General features: G+C 47.0%; 1 protein-coding gene and 1 long non-coding RNA gene across 3 annotated transcripts in view; one reads left to right on the forward strand and one right to left on the reverse strand.

Moving 5' to 3' along the window:
* LOC143435087 (uncharacterized) overlaps positions 1-1,923 on the reverse strand; it is a 33,413-nt gene extending 31,490 nt beyond the window's left edge. The window contains exon 1 of the long non-coding RNA XR_013105071.1: positions 1,872-1,923. This is a non-coding gene — a long non-coding RNA (uncharacterized LOC143435087). The remainder of the gene's footprint in view (positions 1-1,871) is intronic.
* Positions 1,924-2,020: 97 nt separating this feature from the next.
* The window catches only part of Map3k1 (mitogen-activated protein kinase kinase kinase 1), a 62,116-nt gene continuing 42,111 nt past the window's right edge, over positions 2,021-22,025 (forward strand). The window contains exon 1 of one of the 2 annotated variants that reach the window (XM_034523420.2): positions 2,021-2,490. In XM_034523420.2, coding sequence (XP_034379311.1) covers positions 2,039-2,490 — 452 coding nt within the window. In that variant the 5' untranslated portion in view covers positions 2,021-2,038. Of the gene's footprint in view, positions 2,491-3,071; positions 3,222-22,025 lie in introns of those variants that run through there. The other variant, XM_076916210.1, reaches the window with a different exon arrangement.

The raw sequence follows: 22,025 nt of genomic DNA on the forward strand, positions 1-22,025 counted from the left end.
AGAGAACTGCAGTTAGTCAATTGTGCTTCATTTGATGCCCACCCTCATTTTCAAACAGTTCAAACACTGTACAAATAAAAAAAGCAAAAGTCACCTTTTGCTGGAATTCCTTTTTTTTTTTTTTTTTTTTTTTTTTAACTTTGCTAGTCAGGCCAAACTTCCAAACCTGGTCCAAAGATGGAAACACAGGCAAATGATCTGCAGTGGCTTTTCTCACTTACAGGTACCTAACTACAAGTGTGCCAATTTAAGGTTTATTTTAGATCTCGGTAGAAACCAGAAAAGATAATCCTTTTCAATTTAGGATTTGGTGGGTGTGGCAATCTAGGAAGACCTGGGAAATAACTACTGTTTGGTTTGGATGTTATGCTTGTCTACCATTAAAAGAGCATATAATTATAGCCTAACTGTAGACCTAAATCTTGAACAGACTAATCTAAACTTTCAAAACGCGTACCTTTTAATGTAACCATTGAAAACTACAGCGTGCCAGATGTTACAGCAGTAAGCATAACACTGAGCTTAAACTGAAGTCAGGATCCTTTTTAAAAAATCCCTTTTGTATCACCTTGCTCTCCAGCTGACATTACACACCTAAGGAGAGCTTCATTTAATCTACTTTGGAGAGGTTAAATACATTACTTTGAGATAGTTCAGGCTTTTGTCTAAATGCTGGAGAGATCTCTTCCTTTTTCTGTAAGATGAAAACCCTTCTTACCCCTCCCCCACGCCTCATGTCTTAATATTTCACAAAATAAATCTAGAGATCCCGGGTTCTGAGAGACTGTCTATTCCAGACAAAGTGTCTAGAGAAAAAGAAGTAGGGGATGCGGGTGAGATACTGGCGACACAGCAGCTCTATCCCGTTGAAAGGGGGTCCGGGAAAAAAATCATATATATATATATATATGTATATATATATATATATATATACATATATATATATGTGTGTGTGTGTGTGTGTGTGTGTATATATATGAATATATATATATATATATATATATATATATATATATATATATATATAGCTTTTCTATCCCGGACACCTTTTCTAGAAAGACTCTCAGGCTCATATATATATATATATATATATATATATATATATATTGCTTTTCTATCCCGGACACCTTTTCTAGAAAGACTCTCAGGCAGGAGAAAGGCGAGAGACGCCACACAGGACAACCTGGCAGCGGCGGCGGCGGGAGTGGGGGGGGGGGACCCGGGAACCCGGCCTGTCACCTGACTGCCAGGAAGAGGGACGTGCAGCCTGGAGCATCTGGGGGGTGGGGGGAGGGACCTGGTAGAAGATGGCAAGATCCAGCGCTTCCTGGCACAGCGCTTGGCTCCTTCCCCAGACGTGCTCTCCCGCTTTCGGTTGGAGCCTGCCTTTCCAAGACGGGGGAGTAACCTCTGGCAGAGTACCGGGGTTGGTCCCTCTGCACAGCCGGTGGGAGGGGGGAGGGTGTCCCAAACCAGCGGCTTCAGATGTGCACAAGGTAGCTCCGGAAATCTCAAGTAGTGTTATTTGTGACACGAGGGCGGGACAAGAGGTCTGCTTTCCTAAGAGGAGGCTTCGCGTCCGTCTGCAGCAGGCGACAGTCCCAGGCGCCACCTGCGCTTCGGGCGCGGGCCGGGCAGGGCCGGTGCGCGCGGGGGGCCCCGGCGCCCGCTACTAAACCCGTGAAGTGACAGACCGTGAGTCCTCCGGCTTGCGTCCCCTTCCGGCACCCGGGACTCACGCCCCAATAACTGCTTGCTCAAGGGTGGGCGAGCTCCCGCCGAGCCGCTGCCCCGCCCCGCACTACCTGGCAGCGGCCCGGTGGCAGCGCACAGCGCCCCGCGCGGCCCCCGCAGAGCCCCTGCCCTCCCACCTGCGTCGCGCGCCCGCCGCTCCGCGTTCCCGGGCCCGGCGGCGCGGCCCCGCTCGCGCCCGCGCACTCGGCCGCGCGGCGCGCGCCCGCCGCTCCGCCCGCCCCCCGCGCTCTCCCCGCCCCCTCCCTCCCCCGCAGGCACGAGCGAATGTAGCCCGCGAGAGAAAATGGCGGCGGCGGCGGGCGATCGCGCCTCGTCGTCGGGATTCCCGGGCGCCGCGGCGGCGAGCCCCGAGGCGGGCGGCGGCGGCGGAGCTCTCCAGGGAAGCGGCGCGCCCGCAGCGGGCGCGGGGCTGCTGCGGGAGCCTGGCAGCGCGGGCCGCGAGCGCGCGGACTGGCGGCGGCGGCAGCTGCGCAAAGTGCGGAGTGTGGAGCTGGACCAGCTGCCGGAGCAGCCGCTCTTCCTCACCGCCTCGCCGCCCTGCCCATCTACTTCCCCGTCGCCGGAGCCCGCGGACGCGGCTGCAGGAGCGAGTGGCTTCCAGCCCGCGGCGGGACCGCCACCCCCGGGAGCGGCGAGTCGCTGCGGCTCCCACTCTGCCGAGCTGGCGGCCGCGCGGGACAGCGGCGCCCGGAGCCCCGCGGGGGCCGAGCCGCCCTCTGCAGCGGCCCCCTCCGGGTGAGCGGCGGGCCGGGCCGGGCGGGCAATGAATGAAGCGAGCGCGGCGCGCGGCTCCCCGAGGCTCCGCTCGTGGGGCCCCGCGACCCCGATCCCTGAAGGTCGGGCGGCGCCCGGGACGGCGTGGGGACGGGACGGGAACGTGCGGGAGAGTTTGTTATTGTTTGCGGACATGTGACAGGCGTGCAAGCCGCGAAGGTGCGGGGCTCCCGGGGCCGGGTCCTGAGAGCCCCCACGGCGCGCAGTAAGTGGGGGACCCGGAGCGCGAAGGTGACGGCGGTGGGTCTGCGCGCTGTGACAGGATAGAGCCCCCTCGGCCCCACGGGGACGCGCGCCCGTGGGCAGGTACCGGGGCCGGGCTCAGGCGGCGCGCCCCGGGCGGCCGGGGGATTCCGGGGACTGCGGGGAACGCCTGTCAAAGCGATGCGCGGGCGGATGCTGCGGGCTCGCGGGGCGGCGGGGTCTGCGGGGACTCCGTGGCTCCCCTCCTGCGTGTCCCTGGGAATTCCTACCGCACCTCGGAGGCTACAGCGCCGGGTGCTGGGAGTTTGAATCTGCCTTTGAAGTTAGCGTTTGGCGGAATGCTGTGGGATCCAGGACCGGATGTGTCAGCCATTCAGCTTCAAAGCTGTGGGGACTGCGCCCCGCAGCCCCGCTGCGTGGCGGAGACAGGGACGGTGCGGGGCTGCGGCTTCGCTCGCAGGGGTCTTCCGGTGCACCAGAAGTAGGATGTGCGTAAGATAGTTTACACCAACGAACGGCTCTTTGGCCTCGCCCTTTTTTTTGGCTACTGGAAAATTTTCTGTTAGAGGAAATTCTTTTTAAGTATATGATACTTTTAAAAATTCTATTGAAAATACACAGAAGCATAAAATCTTGATGGGTATGTGAAGTTTGCTGGATGTGTTTTCGTGATAGTCACCCGGTGGCCCTGTAGAATTTCTTGACGTTTACTATGGGTGGAGAGTGTTTTATTGTGTGTCGAATCTGACAGTAGGAATCCTTGGTTTCGGTTAGTTATCTAAAGTAATTTGACCCCTTTTTGTGCTCTGGATTGTTTAAAATCACGGTCCGTTTATTACTTGGAGGTCGTTTTCCCTCCCCCACCCCCCACTTCCAGTAGTAAAAAGTGTGCTGACCCCTGGGCTCTGGCAGTACGGGAGGAAGGTAGGCAGCAGCCAGCCCAACTGCAGCCTTCTGTGTGCACTTGTACACGTATCGTCCTCTAGGGTTTCCTGTTTCTGTGCAGATTAGATTAAAACCTTACCAGAATAATTCTTAGGTGGCAACTCTTACTACAGATCAACTGCAGGTGAAACACTAACTCAAACTTTGAGGAATTAATTTTATCTAGTTCTGTGAGACCTGATTTTTTTTTCTATATGATAATACAGTTGGCCACACTTCAGCATTTATAAAGGCAGTGTAATGACTTATGAATATAGCATGAGAGCAGTAACTGCAAAAAATGATATATAGAACTTTAATGTTGCCTCTAGACACAAAATCGGAGGGCCAAGGTGAGTACAGGTACAACTGAAAACCTGATTAATCTGTGTGTAGTTTTTGCATTTTCTTTTTTCTCTCTTTATCTCTTTAAGTAGTGACTTAGAACTGCAAAGGCTCTCTATAAAATAAATACTGTTAACTAGGATTCTGTTGGTGCATCTCAGATGTTATATATGATAGCTTTACTTGCTGTAAAATATTGATTATCTATCCTTTTGAAATAATACTAACACCCCCTCCAGTTTTTGTAGCACTGGTTTGACATTCACTTCAAATCTGCTGGTATAAAACATACCATGAAGAAGAGGTTATACAAAAATATTGTCCTGTGTTTTGGGTTTCCTGTTATGATGCTTCATTATTTTATCATTTAAAATCTTGGGGAAATGTTTATAAAACATTTAAAATCTCAACTGAACAGCATGTTTCCCCTTTTTCAAGTAGTTCGCACTCATACTTTGAGGAGGAGGATGTACTGCTGATATTTTGTAGGTTTGTTTTCAGTAGGAGAGAGCCGAAGACCCCCCTGTATCTAAAGACCTATTGCTTTTTTGTTGTTGTTGGGTTTTGTGGTTTGTTTGTTTTTTTTTAATCCAGTTTCTAAACTTTGAATGTAGAAATGGAAAGTTTAGAAAACACACATTTGTAAAAGATAAGTCATGGGAAATTCATTAAAGTCAAAAATTGTATGTCTGCCCCCTCTCCTTCAGTGAAATAACTCAAGTCAGTGAAAGTTTGCGCCTGTAAGTGGCGCCCAAGGGTTTGGGATTTTTTTTTCCCTTATACTACAGAATAAGGGGCTTTTCCTTCCTATTTACTGCCTCTGAAGAAAAATTACAGTGTTACTCTCCATTGAACAGGCTATTGTGAGTTTGGCAGATATAATTACTTTATCCTATTTTTGTAGCTTCAACCAAACTATCAATTTGCTACCCCGTGAAAGAGCAAGATATGCTATGCTTGTTAATGTTAGCTTTGTTTAAAACTGGAGATAGCTCATAGGCCGCCTTTGCTTCCTCCTAGGCCTCAGTTTCACTTCCTTTTAGAAGCTGTTAGACTAAAAATACAACTCACTGGTCCTTTGCTAGAGAGGAGGTTTAAAAACATTAATAATAAACTAAAAATAAGTCCTTTCAAACTCTGAGTAGATGATTCTCTAAAATCATAGCTGTAGCCCCAGAAGTTAGCCCTGAGCTCTGCTACTTAGGATTTCTCTCCAGGTTTTGTTTTAAACTAGGTAAGGACATTAACTGTATTTTTAAAAGATTAACCTTATTAAATAGGATTCTGGAAGAGAAATATCAGAGCTAGAGTGGTTGCCAGCTTTTGTTTTCTCTTCATATCTGATCTTGGCAAGAGTGACTGGTTAACCAACATTCCTTAATATATGATTTCCAATACACTATAATGACTCCATCTTGTTAGATAGGCAGACAGGAAGGAGCCCCGTTGAGCCGATACTTGTGTAGCACTTGAGAAGTAGTGTGATGTGTACCACGTTGTGGAAATGGTCACTGACATGTGGGCCTGAAGATTTCAAGATGTGCAGAGAAAGGGATATTCTGTTGCTTTCAACAAGAGAAAAAACAACCAGCTGCAGTTTGCCTAGGCAGAGTCTGCTCCCCCGTCCTTGACCCTGTTGGCCAATTCCAAAGGAAGAAGTAATGTGGTACAAGCAGTCAGGGAGAAATCGGAGAGACGTTCTGAAATGCTGTTAGTGTTGCCTTTGCATTCTGTGCTCCACGTGCTTCCCTCAGCTGAGGGGAAATCTGTGTTAAAGGATGTGGGAAAGCGTGGCGTGGGAAGGTCCTGGTCCATGGCGGGCAATGCTGACCCTGCGCCTGCACTTTTCAACATAGGATGATTTGTTTGCATCACGGGTACCACGTACATCCTGTAGACTGGTTGTCTTCCTTAGTTCTGGCCTTTCTGTATCTTTAGTTAAAAGTTACAGTTGCTGAAGAATGTAAAGGGAACAGGTAAAGGCAGGAGGTAAACGCTTGCCCACGTGAGCAAGGCCTTGGGTTTGATTGCTAACATATGGAATATTAGAAAAAACATAACAATGTCTTTAAGAAATTACTTGAGAATATTTTTAATCATGAAAGAAGTCAGGACCAGAATTAAAGTAAATGACTCCCTGGAAGCGGGGATGTTAGTTAGTCTGGTACACTTTAGATCCCTAAACCCAAGGATTTTACCTATGGCTTAAAATAACACTTGGTGGGTTTGTAGATAAGATGTGTACAGTCAGCTTCCTTGCCTTCTGTACGGCGTACGGCTGACAGGTTACATAGCTCACCTTGTTAATAGCCACTGCAGCACTCTCAGGCATGGTAACGTCTGCTTGGGGAGGTAAAAATTAATTGGACGTAGAAAAACCCCACAGTCACTCAGCTACAGACAAGAGTTAGGATTCGACCCAAGTCCGCCTGCCTCTGTTGCCAGCTCCTCTCATTAGTTTTTGCTGTTTCTATTTTTGTTTTCAAGTTAATTATTAAATTAATTGATGAACTTTAAAAAGGAAGTTGCTCCGTAGGAGTCATGAGAGGACGGGCTCGGACTCTGCCCTGCTTGTGCAGATATGACACATTCTCTAACAGCCGTGCGTGGGCACAAGTGTTTTACAAGTAAGTATTATTCCCCCCCCCAGCCCCCCTACTCTGGCAAAGGGGATAAATGATTAGTGTTGAAAGTTTCTTAGATTTGTGCCATATTAAATCATAAGTGAAAGAAGACAGAGAAGCCGGAATAGTGTTCCCACTGTCTTAGATTTCATTCATTCAGTGTAGATGAACTTTGCAAGACAGTGGTCTGGTTGATCAAAAGGTCAGCCTGGGTTTCAGTTGGTGGATGGTAGAGTGAACCTGTTTCATGATTCTGTATTAAGTGCAGGGAGGGCGAGAGAGTGAGATACAGAGAGACAGAGACAGAAAGACACAGACCTGAATCCGTCCTCTGAGCCTCACCCACAGTATTAGGTGAATACAGCCACACCTTCCTGGCTCCCTGAGGCCAGTCACTGACTGACTCCCAGCCTCACAGTAGGTAGGAAGGGTGGCTTTGCCCTCTCCCGCATCTGCTGTGCTTGGTTTGCGCTCCTTTCTGGTTTTTGCCCTTCTCTCCAAACAGGCCTGGGTTTGGGTGCAGCAGCAGCAGCAGCAGTAAACAGATGCAGGTCTGGTTCACACTCTTTCTGCCTGCTCTATTAAGAGGGATGGAGACAAGGCTGCAGGTTCAGGCATGTCTGTTTTTTTCCTGTTCTAAGAGAAAATTAAAATGAGAGTATGGGAGCAGGAAATTCAGTATCTGCCAACACTGGTTTTAAACCTCAGCCCTTATTATTCGTAAAAGCTGCTCCTGATAGTTAGGAAAACAACGCAAGAATGTGTTCCAGGGCGTGGGGTGATCAGGATAGCCTGTTTCCTCTGCCCTTCTGTGCTGCACCCCAGTTAATATGGGTATGTTTGCTATGGAAAGGTGGTTCAGTTATGTCAGTATTTCAGTCGTTGCCTTGAAACTTTGATATTATATAGACTTGGATATGATACATTGCTAGGCAGAATTTTTAAGTCTTAACCAGATGTACATTTAAAGTGCATGGCTGTCATCTGGGAATTCCTACTGTGGCCATTGGACCTCCTGAAGACTTGAGGAAGTCCCTGGAACCACATGGTATAATATATACTGTTCTGTAGTTAGGATAATAAGTTTGTCACATCTGTCCAGAGTATATGTGGAGAGAGGAGGGGATAGAAACTAGACTGTATAGGTGGGACCTTTGCTTTCTGGTTGGCTCAAGTAATCATTAACTGATATGTTATAGTGTCATCTTCAAACCGGTCTTACAAAATTCTATACTAAGTACCAGATCAGGAATTGTAATTCCCAGCATGGATTTTCATGTTTTGTACATATGTTTTGCTTTGTGTTGAGCAGAAGTTTTGCTGGTATTTAGTAAGCAGTCATTGACAATTCTGACTTACAATTTAAAAGTTATAATAATTAGAATATTTCAGTAACTTACATGTAATTATAACTGGAGCATATGCAAACTGTCAGGTACTGAGAAATTGAGCTCAGGTGTCTAATGACTTGGGCAGATGGTGCACCTTTCTTCACGACTTCAGCAGTTCTTCCTTGGAGATTGTCCTGTGGGACATTACAATTCAGGCCCTAAGCTTTCTCTCTTCCGTCTCCTTACGTTGACCATGCAGAATAACTGGAGTTTGTTTTCCTGGTCATGGCCTCCCTGGACCTCAGCCTGCACTAGAACCAAGCTGCTCTTCTTCCGTAAACCAGTGCTAACCTGTTCCTGCTCACTGAGCGCAGAAACAGGACCTCTGCCTCCTCCTTGGCACCTGCCCACCTCTCCCTCAGCCTTGTTCACTCTCAGGTCATTTGCTACCTGCCTAGTCCAGGCATCCACTATGTGTCAGACTGGAGAGCAGCCTCTTGTGCATCCTGAGTCTCACCCTTGCCTTTCTAGACTGTTTTCCATGTTATATGCCCAAGAGACCATTTAAATACAAACCTCACCTTAAATGTAAACCTAACCTTAGCTTCCTACCTCCAGAAAAACAAAGGAATTCTATTAAGTCCAAAGACTTCCTAAGGTTTTCACTGAAATACAGATCAACTGAATCTCCAGTGTTCCCTCAGCATCTGGCTGGGATGGCTCTACCGACCTGACTTGCCCTAGTCCCTAGGTTCACTTCCTTCATTTCCTCAAACTCTGAACACTGCCTCCTGCTGGCAGTCTGTTCGTTCTGTGTTCCCCTGCCTTAAGTCTCCCTCAATACTTAAGGCAGCCTCACTGTTGAAGTCTTAGTCCCTTGTCCCTTCTGTAGGAAAACTTTTCCACTTGAATTTGTGGTACAGTGGGGCACTGCACTGTTGACATGCAGTTGTTGAGATGTTAAATTTAACTCCTTGTTGACTGACTGTTGGCCCCAGGAGAATGTCCTGAGTGGACAGGGCTGTGGCTGGGTAGGATCCTAGCACCAGTGCATGCTCAACAGCTTGACAGCTGTCTGTGGAAACAGAACATGAGGGACAGCATGCGTGTTCAGACAAGTGGATCCTGTGTTCTTCCCTCCAGTCAGATGTAGTTTGTGGTCTAGCTGAGAAGGGCTCAAGCAGTAAACCATAGACTCAACTTACAGGTTCTCGATGGTCTGGCTTGAAAGTTTCTGGACTTGCAGCAGACCTGGTGCCTCCAGTAAGTAGGTCAGCCCAGTGTGTCTGGAGCATGTGGCCGTACTACCTGGTTGCCTTCAGGTATAAGGAGTTTGCTCAGTGCCTAAGACTTTTCTGTACTGACTGGGTAGTTGAAAATGCACACATAGGAATAAGTACTTGCATAAGGGTGTTGGGCCTTGATATATAACTATTTTACCAAGTTCTCAGTATGGTGTTTAATTTTAAGATACACTTCTAGGATTTTTGTCTTTGAAAACTGGCTTCTAAGATTTATAGTCTTGGTAAGTCACTTGGGGCTGAGTAGGAGGCCACATTCCCATTAAAGAGAGGATTCTCTAGGCAAGCACTGGATGAGATTGCAGCCGCCTGCCGCCAGGGCTCATGTAACAGGAACCAGACAGGAGGTAACTGAACCCAGCAGGTCCTTTACCTAGAGCACAGTTTAGTAACTAAGAGAGAAGGCCTCAGGCAGCCAAAGAGGGCGGGACAGGGGAGGGTAGATTTGTGAAGTCCTTTGATTTTACAAGAGTCTCAGTGCATTTGTGCAGGACTGACACTTATTTAGGGAGTTGCAGTCTTGGTCATTTGGTGTTCCTGCCCCACAGTAGTTAAAGGAACACAGTGTGGGCATTACAAGAGGCAGGCAGGTTTCTTTCTGGCAGAGGTATTAGCAGGCTGACCCAAGGGAGTGCAGAGAGGCAGAAGAGGAGAATTAGAATGTATATTCAGGGTCACCTGGCGTTGGGACAGTTTAGCGCCACCTTGGTAGACATGCTTGCTTGTCAGAACAGAACCCCTTTGAGCATCATGGTTTGAACATCAGTTTTTCCTAACCTGCAAAGTGAATGGAATCAAGACATAAAATCACTTTGCTTTATAACAGCAAGTATGGCTTCTTATTTAAAGTTCCCATTTTTTGGTCGTCTCAGAGCTTATAATGTGTTAAGGAAATTTTCTCAGATTTTAATGCTTAAGGTGATAAGCCTCTATTGAGTGTCTGTAGCTCTGCAGTCTAGACAGTGAATAAAACTACATAGAGTGGATACTATTAGTTATTTCTAGTGTGTGTGTATGTGTGTGTGTGTTTCTAATGATATATAGACTCCTTGTGGAGTCTCTATGTGGGAAAAATCTTTTTATTTGTTGGTCTGTGTCATATTAAACCCTTCAGGGTTTTTTTTTTTTTTTTTTTTTTTTTTGACATGACAATAAGCATAAAGCTGCCACCAGTATATCTCAGCCTTTCCCCTAGATTTCCAAGGGTCAGGCACTCAGTTCCAGCTGCCTACCCAGCATTGACCAAACTGTGTAAATTACTGAAGGTTTGGGGTTAATGAGAGCCACTTGCAAAACATTGTGTGTGTGTGTGTGTGCACGTGCGCACGCTAGGATAGTACAGTATGTCAGTTTCTACTCTTTTTTCCTCTGAAAGTATTTTAATTGGCTGTATTTATTACTGATTCTCAGGATTTCAGTTGGTGCTTTTTTTTATTGGACCTTAGATTTTTAAAAAGATGTGACAAGTTGGGGAGGTAGCTCAGTCATAAAGTATGCTTCACATTTGCAGAGGCTGCAAAAAGAAAAGCAGACAGATAGACAGACAGAAAAAGATATGCCAGAAAGCATGGATAGTCTGTTCTTTATGGTGCTGATGATTGATCCCAGAGTGTCCTGCATGCTAGACAAGGGCTCTCCCAGTGAGCCAGATCACCAGCCTTTATTAATAGTATTGAAAAGTGAGTTGTGTTTTGGGGGTAGGCATGAACATAGATCTTATAGGTTGGCTTTAAACTCAGTATAAAGCCTGGCTGCCTGAACTTGCTAAATCCCTCTGCTTCTGCTCTCCAGTGCCAGGATGAGTGCCACCACACCTGGCTTGGTTTAGTGTCTTATTCTGAAGTTATACATTTTATTTTTAGTATACTAAACATATACCTTTCTGCTGTTTATATTAATTCATCAATAAAATAATAAATAAATGACATACATATACATATATATGTTACCAAAGCTTACTATATCAATTTAAAACAATATAAATGTCTAAAGATAGACATGTATGTGTATGTACATATTCATATATATATATATATACATATATATGTATATATATATACATATATATGTGTATATATATACATATATATGTATATATATATGGAATATATATATACTTGAGCCCTTGGCTTTGTAAAATGAATATGCTGGCATAAATTGTTGTGTGAAAGGGAATATATATTTAAAATATAATAATACAGCCAGATTGCCATGTCAAACCTGGTGTCAGTTTACATCCACGCCACAGGAGGTGGCAGTGACCATTTTCCCAACGTTAATTGCCGTAATTGTGTTCCATCTTCCATTTTTTGTCAAGCTGGTGGGTAAAAGAAAGTTCCCCGCTTGGATTTGCGTGCTTTAGCTTGATCTTTTCTTGCGTGGGGTGGGGGTGAGAATTCTACATTCTTAAGTCACCAGATTTCAAGCTTTGTGCTAGATAAAGGAAGCAAGCCAGCTGGTGCCGGAAACCAGAGTCTGCTGACTCAGACGCTAGAGTGCCCTTGCTCAGGTGCTGGCTCTCTGGATCCAGCTGTCACCTGGGGAGGGCAGAGGTGGCTCTGTCATGCACTGCTTGTGCTCTGTTGGGACTGAGCTCGGTCGTCCGCAGCCCCCCAGGCCTAACAGGAGAGCCTCCGTGGCCCTCGGGATGCTGGCACCATCTCCCTGCAGGCTCTGCTCTCACTCTTCTTCCACACCAGCAGCCTCACTCACCCTGAGCTGGCCTACCCTTCTCCCCCAACTGTCAACGCAGGGCCCGCGCCCTGTCAAACTTTTCTCCATCCTTAAAATGAAGCCCAATTCCCCTAATGCAGTGTAGATGCTCTGGGATGCAGCCTCTTGTCATCCCTAAATCCCCCCACACAGAACACTGGAGCCCTCCCATGGTCACCATTTAATGCTCCTGTCTGCAGGGCTCACTCTGCCTCCTCAGTGAAGTATTTTGTGTTTTAATTCTCTTTGAAATAAAGAATTATTGGTATTCTACTAAAAACAAATGTGTCTATTTGTGGAAGTCAGCACTGTGCTGTAAATACTGCTGAACTCCTTGGTTCAGAAAGTCTCCATATTCGCTGCTCTTAAAGCCTTTTGTCTTCTCTGTGTCATTGTATGTGTGCACATGCCTTTCAGCACAGCGGTACTGACAGACAGAGAGGTGTCTGAAGCACACACTGCAAAGTGAATCAAGTGTTCTAACTCACTGGTGTTAAAATCTGAGACGTGCGGCGGCAGGGCAAAAATGTTGGTACCAAGCCGAGACTGCCCTTGAGACTAATCCAAGGCCATCACGGGTCAGACAAATAGGCTCAAATGCTTCAAGCAGAGAGCCTGGCTGGGCATGAGCACGTCTGTGGCAGGTTTGTGTCAGCTGCCAGGCCTCCACCGCCCCTCTCCGTGAACCTGGAATGGTGTCTTAGAGGGACGGAAGAGCAATGCAGTGAGTGTGTTAGCATGAATGACCATGTGAGTCACCACTCCTGATTACGGGACACCATGCCTTCAATAACCTTGAGTATCTGCTATGAGCTGGACATCAGGGTGCTGGGGACACCGTGGGGAGGAAGTCAGCTGTCCCGTGGTGTGTCCCTGAGGGTGTGCTGCGGACATCAGCCTGGCGTACATGCCGCTAAGTCCTGAAGCATTCTGAGGAGTGGGACACTCGCAAGGGGCTTTCAAGAGACTCCCTGGGTAAGTGTGTGGAAAGTCAGTGTCAGGAGTGGTTAGAAATCTGCCCTGGGTAGCTCAGGCAGCCCCACCTGAGTGGAGAGAGGGTACAGATGGGGCTCAGACACCTAGGACAAGGTCCCTGGCTCTAGCCAGCTAGAGAGTCAGACAGAGATCTCCGCCTGGGTTTTGTTCCATGGACTGATCCTTAGGTCTCAGTGCTTGGAACTAAATAAAAAGCCTTTGTAGCTGGATGGGTAACCACGCCGCACCAGGAAGTGGGTCAGCAGGCTCAAAGGAGGAGTTGCCGAGCTGGGAGCCAGACCTGCCAGCCACCTACTGCTGTCAGGCCCCTGGGAATGAATACCACTCTGGAGTCTCAGCTCCAAAATGGAGTTCACAGTAGGAAGAGATGATCATGAGTCGGGATCCCTTTTAAACTTTCTCATTAACTTTGATGCCACTACACATGACCTTGGAGGCTCGGACTTATTAGTTGTTCTTGTTTTTAGCAAATGCCATTGGTGTACATAGTGAGCATCTTGTTAGAAATTCATTTCCCCTTACCATTTTGAAAGATTTTTCCACGGGGGGTGGGGGGGGGAGAGAAGAAAATGCAGCGTTTAGATTCTGTGATGCAGGGTGAAATAGCTGTCAGTCTGGCTTGGGAGGCCGAGGTCCCTGAAACCCCAACCCAGTGCTGCCCACCTGTAAGTGTGGTTCAAAAGAAGACCTAGGAAGGAGTGGCAGGGAGCCTCCGAGGCCACTTAGAGCCATAGCTTCAGACTCAGGCTGCCCTGCCCAGCTCAGGTGAGACTCCTCCTCTGAGTGTCCTGACCCACTTCCTGGTGCACATCGGTCACTATAGCAGACGAGGGCTCTCAGCGCTGTGGAGTTAAGTGTTTGCTTTTCAGACCTCTGGTTGTCCTTAGTTCTTGTTACTTTCAGAAATTTAACTTTGAAAGTTATTTTTGTGGCTAAATTTATTGAGAGTTGTTTGGTTTTTTTTTTTTTTAATTTATGAACTCTTGCGATTTCAAACTGTAGACCACCCATGAAGAGAAGCTTAAAATAATATAAGGAGAAGCAGTGGAAGGCTAGACCTGACCGAATACACCTGTAATCCCAGTGCTCAGGAGGCTGAAGGGAGAGTGTTCCAGGCTAGCCCGAGGGACATAGTGAGAGATCTGTCAAAACACACACACACACACACACACACACACACACACACACACGTACCCCAAAGGTGGGGGAGGGGAGCAATGAAGAAACTGTCATGTATAAAATACCATTAAGTACTGAAGAAATGTTTTTAAGGAAGCTTACAACTTGAGGTGAGTGTTCTTTTGCAAAGTAGAGAAAAGAAATGAGGAAAAATGAGTAGCTAGTTGGGAAGCAGGCCTGACAGTAGCTATAAACCTACTTCCTGCTAACTCCACTGCTTCCTTTCTAACTCAGAGTCAATTGTGCTAAGGGACATCCACCAGTGATGAGCTGAGCAATCCTTCAACTCGTGTCTAAGAAGGCACACACGTGGTAGCAGCTTCTTAGTTAAACCTTTAAAACCGTGTTACTCGGTGACAGTTTCCAGTTGCGAAGGTTCATAATTATGTCTTGGATTCCTTTGACATCATTTGGACAGCAGCGGCAGGTTCTGAAAAAGCACAGATTCAACGGCAACTCCTTTTATTTTTCTTCAACATCTAATAATTTTGCTTTCAAACTCCAGAAAATGCTGGCATTGAGTTAAATGTGGAGTAAGACCGACTGAGTGGTCTCGACCTCGTGGTGACCCCAGCTTGATGGCATTCACACAGACCTTACCGGTGGCTGTTTGTCCGCACACCACTCTGAGGCTGCTCATACATAACTCACTGCAGAGCACTGGGACTTTAGCAGTTGCTCTTTGTCTCTGATTGGTGGTGAAGAACACCTGACCCTGCCTGCTTCTTCAAAGCCCGCCCCTTCGTGGCGCTGCCTGCTCCTCGGTGTTGCAATGTTGCAATCAGATACTGAGATACGTGTTTGAGGCCTTACTGTGTGTTCCCAGCACATGATTTCCAGACCGGGCAGGATGAGGAGCAGAACAGTTGTTACAGACTCTGATTCCCGAGGCACCATTCTGAACCTCTGTAACAGATTGCGGTAGCTGGCTGTAGGTCCTGTCACTAGGAAGTGAGGCAGCTGGGCTGTCAATCTGCACAGTGCACACTGGGCCTGTCCTGCAGTCTCTAGAGTGGCGAGGAGGGCACTCTCCATCTCCAGAGGGTTTGCTAGGAGAGCTTTGAGGCCAGTGCCAAAGGCCTGGGAACAAAGCCTTCCCTCTGGGGCATAGGCCCAAAAGACAATTTTGGCATCAGAGGGAAAGAAAAGGTTATGTTCAAGAACTTGTTACTTTTTCTTCTGCCTCCTTCCTGGGCCAAGTTGTGTTGATACAAAGTCATTAGTGTCTGAAGTCAGCTTCTCTCAGAATCCAACAACTTGGTAGGAAATGCATCTAGAATTTTATTGTACGGTATAATGCTGTATACATGTTGATGGGTCCCCCAAATGCTAGATGTCACAGATCTTAATACATAAAGTAAGTTAGCAGAAAACTCCTTTCTAGGGCTGGGCATGTAGTTCAGTTGGTAGTGTTCTCCTAGTGTTCCTGAAACCCGGGTTCAATCCCTATCACCACATGAAACTGGGCATGGGGCCTAGCCTGCACCCTCACTGCTCAGGAAGTGGAGACTGAATGACCAGAAGTTCAAGACTAACCTAAGGTGCCTGAAACCGGCTAGAGCAGTGGTTTTCAGCCTGTGGATCACATTTAGGGGGTTGAATGATCCTTTTACAGGGGTCACCTAAGACCATCTGTATATCAGATATTTACAGTTCATAACAGTACCAAGATTATAGTTGTGAGGTAGCAAAAAAAAGAAAAACCATTTATGGTTGGGTCCCACAGCACGAGGAACTGTATTAAAGGGCTGCAGATTAGGGGGAGTGAGATCTGCTGATCTAGAAAGAGGGCTGAGGGCCATCCTCTGGGATGCTTTGGTCACTCCTGTCCCTCTCCCCCGCCATGCCCTCCACAGCCCTCCATGTTGTTCCTTCCTTCAGTCCTTCTGCTCCCATGATGCTCTAGGATACGCTACTGCAGGATCCTTCAGTCCAGTTCTCTATAGCACCAAAGTGCATGGAGCCATTGCGTGTTCTGTTCTCCCTCAGCTTCCTCGCTGTGTTATTTAAAGTGGATCCTACGTGGTCGAGTGTCGTGTGATTTAGCGCTTGTTATGCCACGTTACTGGCCTTTGGTTTTGTCTCTTGATGCCTGGGATTACCTACCCTAAACTCCCTGTCCTTGGACATCGGGTCCCCTCTGCCCCAGCTATTTCATTTTGTGTGTGTTTAGAGCACGTGAGTTAATTTTATAATGATCAGAAATGTTTTAAATCACAAAATTAGCTCAAAGCCAGAAAAATTTGCACTGTTGGCTGCTGATTTGGGCTCATTTTGATGCTAATTTAATGGTAACTTTTTGTTTGCTTGCTTTTGGGTTTTTGTTTGTTTGTTTGTTTAAGTGCATTAATAAGAAGCATATTTGCATGACTTTTAAAGGGTTTCAGCTTAGGAATCTGCTTTAAATACTGATTCTTTTCTCCAATACTTAGACAGGTCATATAAGTCAGAATCTTTTTATACATATTAAACACTCTTTCCTTAAATAATTAAAACTTGTTTCAGAAACCTCATCACTTGCCACTCTAACTTGTACCTTCATGAGTCTTGCTGTTTCTCTGACTCACTGTGAACTGAGTTCAGAGACTACAGTCATTGTAGAGACTGGCTTCTGTCACCTGGGATTCCTCCCTGGAGCTGGGAGGATGGGCCTTCTGGCTCCTGTGGCTTTCACTGTCTACAACAACACAGAGTTTGGAGTTGTCCTTAAAACCTGGAAAATGAGGTTGCAGGAATGGGGGGGGAGGGGGGGCGGAGCCGGGGCCTGGGCCATGCACATGCTGCAGCTGAAGCCTGGTGGCCTCCCAGGCCTGAGGGTTCAGATCCCCCACAACTGTCCCCATTAACAAGCCTTGCTCAGAAGGGCATTGAGCAGGTGCAGCTGTAGCCCTGGGTGTGGAAGCAGCCATAGGCACTGCTGTTTAGGCTGGAGCAAGAGATAGAGGGTGAAAGGTGGGAGCCAGTGAACTCCAAAACCCTCTTTCTAGGGAATTAGACCTGGAGAGAAGAGAGGAGGGACACTCCCCAGAAGCCCTTGGGCTTCCTAATCTGCTTTCTGCAGTGACAACAAGATCAGACCAAGTCTCGAGTAAGGTAGAAGGTGAGGATCCACACAGGAGGCTGCCCTCGAGCTTCCGCATGTGCGTGTCGTACAGATGCTCCCACACCGCACACCGGCCACGCACTCAGAAAAACTGAACCCAGTTTTAGATCTAAATGTGTTTACTGTGATGTGCAAGAGACTAGGCTCCAAATGCAGTTTCCTTATTACACACTCAGGGATTGGGGGAAGGGGGTTGTTTTGGTTTCTTTGGTTGGTTTGGGGGATTTTTGCCAGCAGAATGAGAGGTGTGTGGGTGTGCACATTCATTAAGAGTAATTGTTGGCACCTGTGGAGTGCTTTACCTTGCTCTGAGAGCTTGTTTAGTTTAAACTCTCAACTCGTGGGGATCATTCCTGTGTCACAGATGGGAATAACTCAGGAGCTTGAGCGGGAAAGGAAAGAGTGGCAGCTCCGAGCCTAAACTGTTGTCCGTCCCTCTGCCCATAACCCAGTGACCTGCACACTCCCCGAGCGTCCTGGGTCCTCAGGCATTTGGAAAGTCACTTCCTTACAACCTAGCTGCAGCATAGCTCAGGCTACCAGAAGACAGCTAATTTTCTCTCCTGGCAGTTTTCATTCTAAACTCATTTGAGACGTGTATTGTTTTTCCCCTTTTGGTATGTTTGAGTTGTTAGTCAAGCCTCTCAACTTGCTTAACTGGAGATCATGTCTAAGACCAGCAGCCCGCGTAAGGTTCTGCCTACGTAGTGCTCGGGTCATTTATTCTCCTTCTGTTGTCTGTTCCACTAGTGAAGTAAGTTAATGCGTGCCTGGCTGCCAAGTGTTCAGTGGGCATCTTTGATAATTTAAAACCCTTGGTGGTTCTGAACTCAGTCATCTGCCATCCCTGCAAAGGAGATTATCTTTGAGTTAACTATGGAAAGGTACTCAGACAAGACCAAGTCTTAAGGGAAGGCACACGTTTTCAGCCGTGTCTCTCGTGTTGCGTTTATTTATTTTCTTCAGTATGACTTGTGTGTTTGCTACTCCCTAAATTTTATAGATCGGCTGCCTTAACTCAGTGCCTGAGTGGCCTGGTTGCTGTGTGGATGCCACTGTGCCAGAAACTAAGATATTCCCCAAATGAAAGCTGGAGCTGGGGAGGTCCACCTGTTGTGACTCCTGGCTTTTTAGCTGCTGCTTGTGGGAGCTAGCCTCAGGATGACAGTCGAGACATGTGCTCCCCTAGAAGTTGACAGCCTCCTGGGTGTGCTGCATCCACCACTCCTTGGAGAAAAGGAGCTTGTATAAAGTTGATCTCATGTCTCGCTACACTCATAGTAATTTGCCTTCAGGACCCTGTTTCCCTCTGATGTTACTTCTAAGAACATGACTGACACACATGCTGATGGGAAAGAAATTAATGGATGGTCCCTAATGACAAATGTGATTCCTTGATAGGTAGGCCCAGACCCATGTCAGTATCTCTGAAAGGGCAGCAGGGAAACATCTGGTTGCTCCCTAAGGCCAGTACTCCTGGAAGAGGGCAGAGAGGACCCTGCAGAGGAGCTGGGACACTGCCAAGTGAGGGACACAGAAGAGGCTGGGAAGAGGACTTCCCAGAGAGCAGATGGTTGGCAGCAAATGAGGGATGACAGGAACTGTCCCACGACAGTAGCTCACAGAGTGATGGAGTGGTAGTTGCTGTACGTGTGGAGCAGAAGGCAGATGGGAGCACAGGCTAGCTCTAGGCAAGCCTGGGGAGGAGGGAAGCTGGAGGTGAAGCCAGATGGTTTGCAAAGACTAAGCGTTTGGAGGCTGTTAGGTTGGTTTCTGTCTTAAGACAGGAAGGGATCGATTTTCACAGATTTTTGGAGTAAAGAGTTTGTTTGTTAAGTAGTGAGTGTGCTTTTCTGACAGGTTTCTCCAGGAGGAAGTTTAGGCAGGGCTTGATTGGGAGTTAGTAGGAAGCCATCTATGGTGAAACATTTGCCATGGTCATGACATAAAGTATGTGCATTGGAGTTTTTCTGTCTAAATTATTATAGTTCGAGGTGTAAGGCAACACTGGCTCAGCAGATTCGTTAAGAATGGGCCGTGCCACACTCTAGGAACACAGCAGTGACAACACAAATTCCCTCACAGGCAGTGCATCTTAATGAAAATGGTTGTGTGCCCAGGTCTGGCACTGTGTTCTAGTCACGTGGCTCTGTCCTGTTTTGCTTTTTCTTGTTTTTTTTTTTTTTTTTGGACTTGTATTAGAATGTTGTAAATGCGTGCTTTAACACTTCAGTCTGGTGTTCTGTGATCCTAATTGTCCTTTCAAATTATCTTGTACAGATTCTGTCTGTCTCCGAGTTGCAGCTAGCTCAGCGTGTGTGTGACTGGTGACAATCAAACTTGGCTGTTATAGAAGCAAGGGGTGGTGGCACCGGGTGCATAGAATCTGAATGCTCCAGAAATGAGTAGAATAATATCAAAGGCTCAGTAATTGTTTACAAAACCAATTTGAGACATAGAAATACTGTCTGTAACTTACTCTCTTGTACATGGAATGCTTTCTTAGATGGACAGTGTACTATTGTAGCCAATACGATAGAACGTTTTTATTTGAGTGTTCTGTTTTGAGACAGAATCCTGCTAAATAGTCCTGGCTTGTCTCCTACCAGGACTACAAGCCTGCCCAAGCTCCCAGTTTATTCATTGACTTTTATTTTGGTTTCTTTTGTGGTGCTGGGTAATCGTGTCATACCACTGAGCTACACCGCAGCCTCAGAGAGCAATCTGTCATCCCGTACTTACTGGGAATGATGAACAGAACAGATTGAGTCCCGTGGCTTGATTTAATTCATTTGTATATTTTAGTCACATGCTTTTTTACCTAAACCTTTGCTGTGTATCGTTGCCAGTCAAAAGTCTTGGAATAAACTTGAAAACTGCAGAAATAAAAGCACCTCTGTTGTAGTAAAAAGGTGTGTGTCTCCAAGGACAGAAGACAGAACCAGGAAATGAGTCCTCAGGTGCAGCCCTGAGTGTCTGCCTTTTTTCCTCTTCATTTAAGAAGGCTTTTTCAGAATGGTACTGGGAATACTTATATTCCCACTCAGAATAAAACTAGGTCCCAGTCTTTCACCTTGTACAAAATCAGTCTAGAGTGAATCAAAGACCTTAATGTGGGACTTAATTACTTTAAGATACCAGCATAGACAAGACTTTCTGAATAGTCTACAGTGGCTCAGGAGATAACTGCAAGAATTAGAAACATGGCTCTCACACGCCATGTTTCCCGGCTGCTCATCTGACAGAGTTAATACCCAGTATATATAAAGAACTAAAACTCATAAAAATAGCCCCATCAATAGTGAAGCAGACGAATAGGCAGCTCTCAAAGGAAGTACAGATGACCAGCAAATGAACATGTTGAACATGGGAAAGTGTCAACATCCTTGACCATTGGAGAAGTGCAGAACAAAACTACATTGAGCTGGGTATGGTAGTGTATGGGTGTGATCCCAGCACAGGGAGTATAGGAGCAGGAAGGTCATCCTCACTTACATAGTGAGTTCAAGACCAGCCTTAGCTACATAAGACACTGTCTTCAAAACCCAAAAGGAAAAACTGCTTTGAGATTCCTGCCCTCTGGAAAACAAGCACCTGCTGCTGAGGATGGGGGCTGTGGCCTGCCAGTAGGGGTGTTGACTGGTTTAACCACTATGGAAGTCCGTGTGGAGGTTCCTTAGAAAAACAGAAGTAGAGCCGCTCTGTGTGATCCAGCTCTACTACACCCACTAGATTCCTAAGGATCTTAAGTCGGAATACAGCAGAGTTAGCTACACACTCTGCAAGGCATACAGCCAGCTTAGGTGTCTGTCCGTCTGAAGATGACTAGATAAAGAAAACGGGCTGTGAGCGTACACACAAGGCAGGTTTATTTAGACACAGAAAAACAAAACCATGCTGTTTGCAGGAAAACGGGCAGATGTTAAAATAAGCAGGACTCAGATAAATATGGATTGTTTTCTCTCGTCTATGGAACAGTATGTGTGTGTGCGTGTGTGTGTAAGAGAGAGTGGGGGGTGAGGGAGAGGGAGATGGACATGCATACACATGGGCCCCAAAGTAGAGAGAGGACTATTTGATAGGAAGGGTCCGGTGGGATGCGGTGTCAGGAGGGTGATGGTGGACATCAGTATATTACACACATGTATGAAAATGTCATGATAAAGCCCACCATCCATACAGTTACTCTGCAAACAGCACAGCTTACCTTCCTGGTTCTTACACTTCCTGCCAGCTCTATTTCCACCCACCCACACCCACACCCCCGTGTCTGGGTTCCCCGTTCTGTCACTTGCCATCCCTGGACACCACTCCCTGGCTGGCTTAGTTTTCTGTTGCCTCTCAGGTTGCTTTGCTGGTAAGGCACAGCTGCCTGCCTCCTAGACACAAACCCTTGGATCTGATCTTCCTCGGGGCTGTGTTTTCTCACAAACCTCAGGAAAAAGTTAAGTAGATCACATGGGCAAGTTTCGAGCAGTGGGAAACTCCTCCTCAGTAAGGACTGCGAGCTGGACTCAGGGTGGCTTCCACTAATCCTGTCTTGGTGTTTTCCCGGGGCCAAATTCTGTCTCTTTAAATCGAAGGACTGGCATCTGAGCCCCCTTCTCCGCACAGGCCTCAGAGAAGCGCTGGTTTGGGTTGGAGGCCCTTCCTGCAGGAAGGGCAGTTTTTGCTCACAGCGTCTGCAAGTCCCAAGGGCATCCTTCAGCACAGCCTGTAGACTGAGAGCTGAGTAAGACAAATCCTGCCCTCAGGTAGACACAGCCGGAGAAGGACA

This window comes from Arvicanthis niloticus, chromosome 19 (genome assembly GCF_011762505.2).
Source record: "Arvicanthis niloticus isolate mArvNil1 chromosome 19, mArvNil1.pat.X, whole genome shotgun sequence".
Classification (NCBI taxonomy): domain Eukaryota; kingdom Metazoa; phylum Chordata; class Mammalia; order Rodentia; family Muridae; genus Arvicanthis; species Arvicanthis niloticus.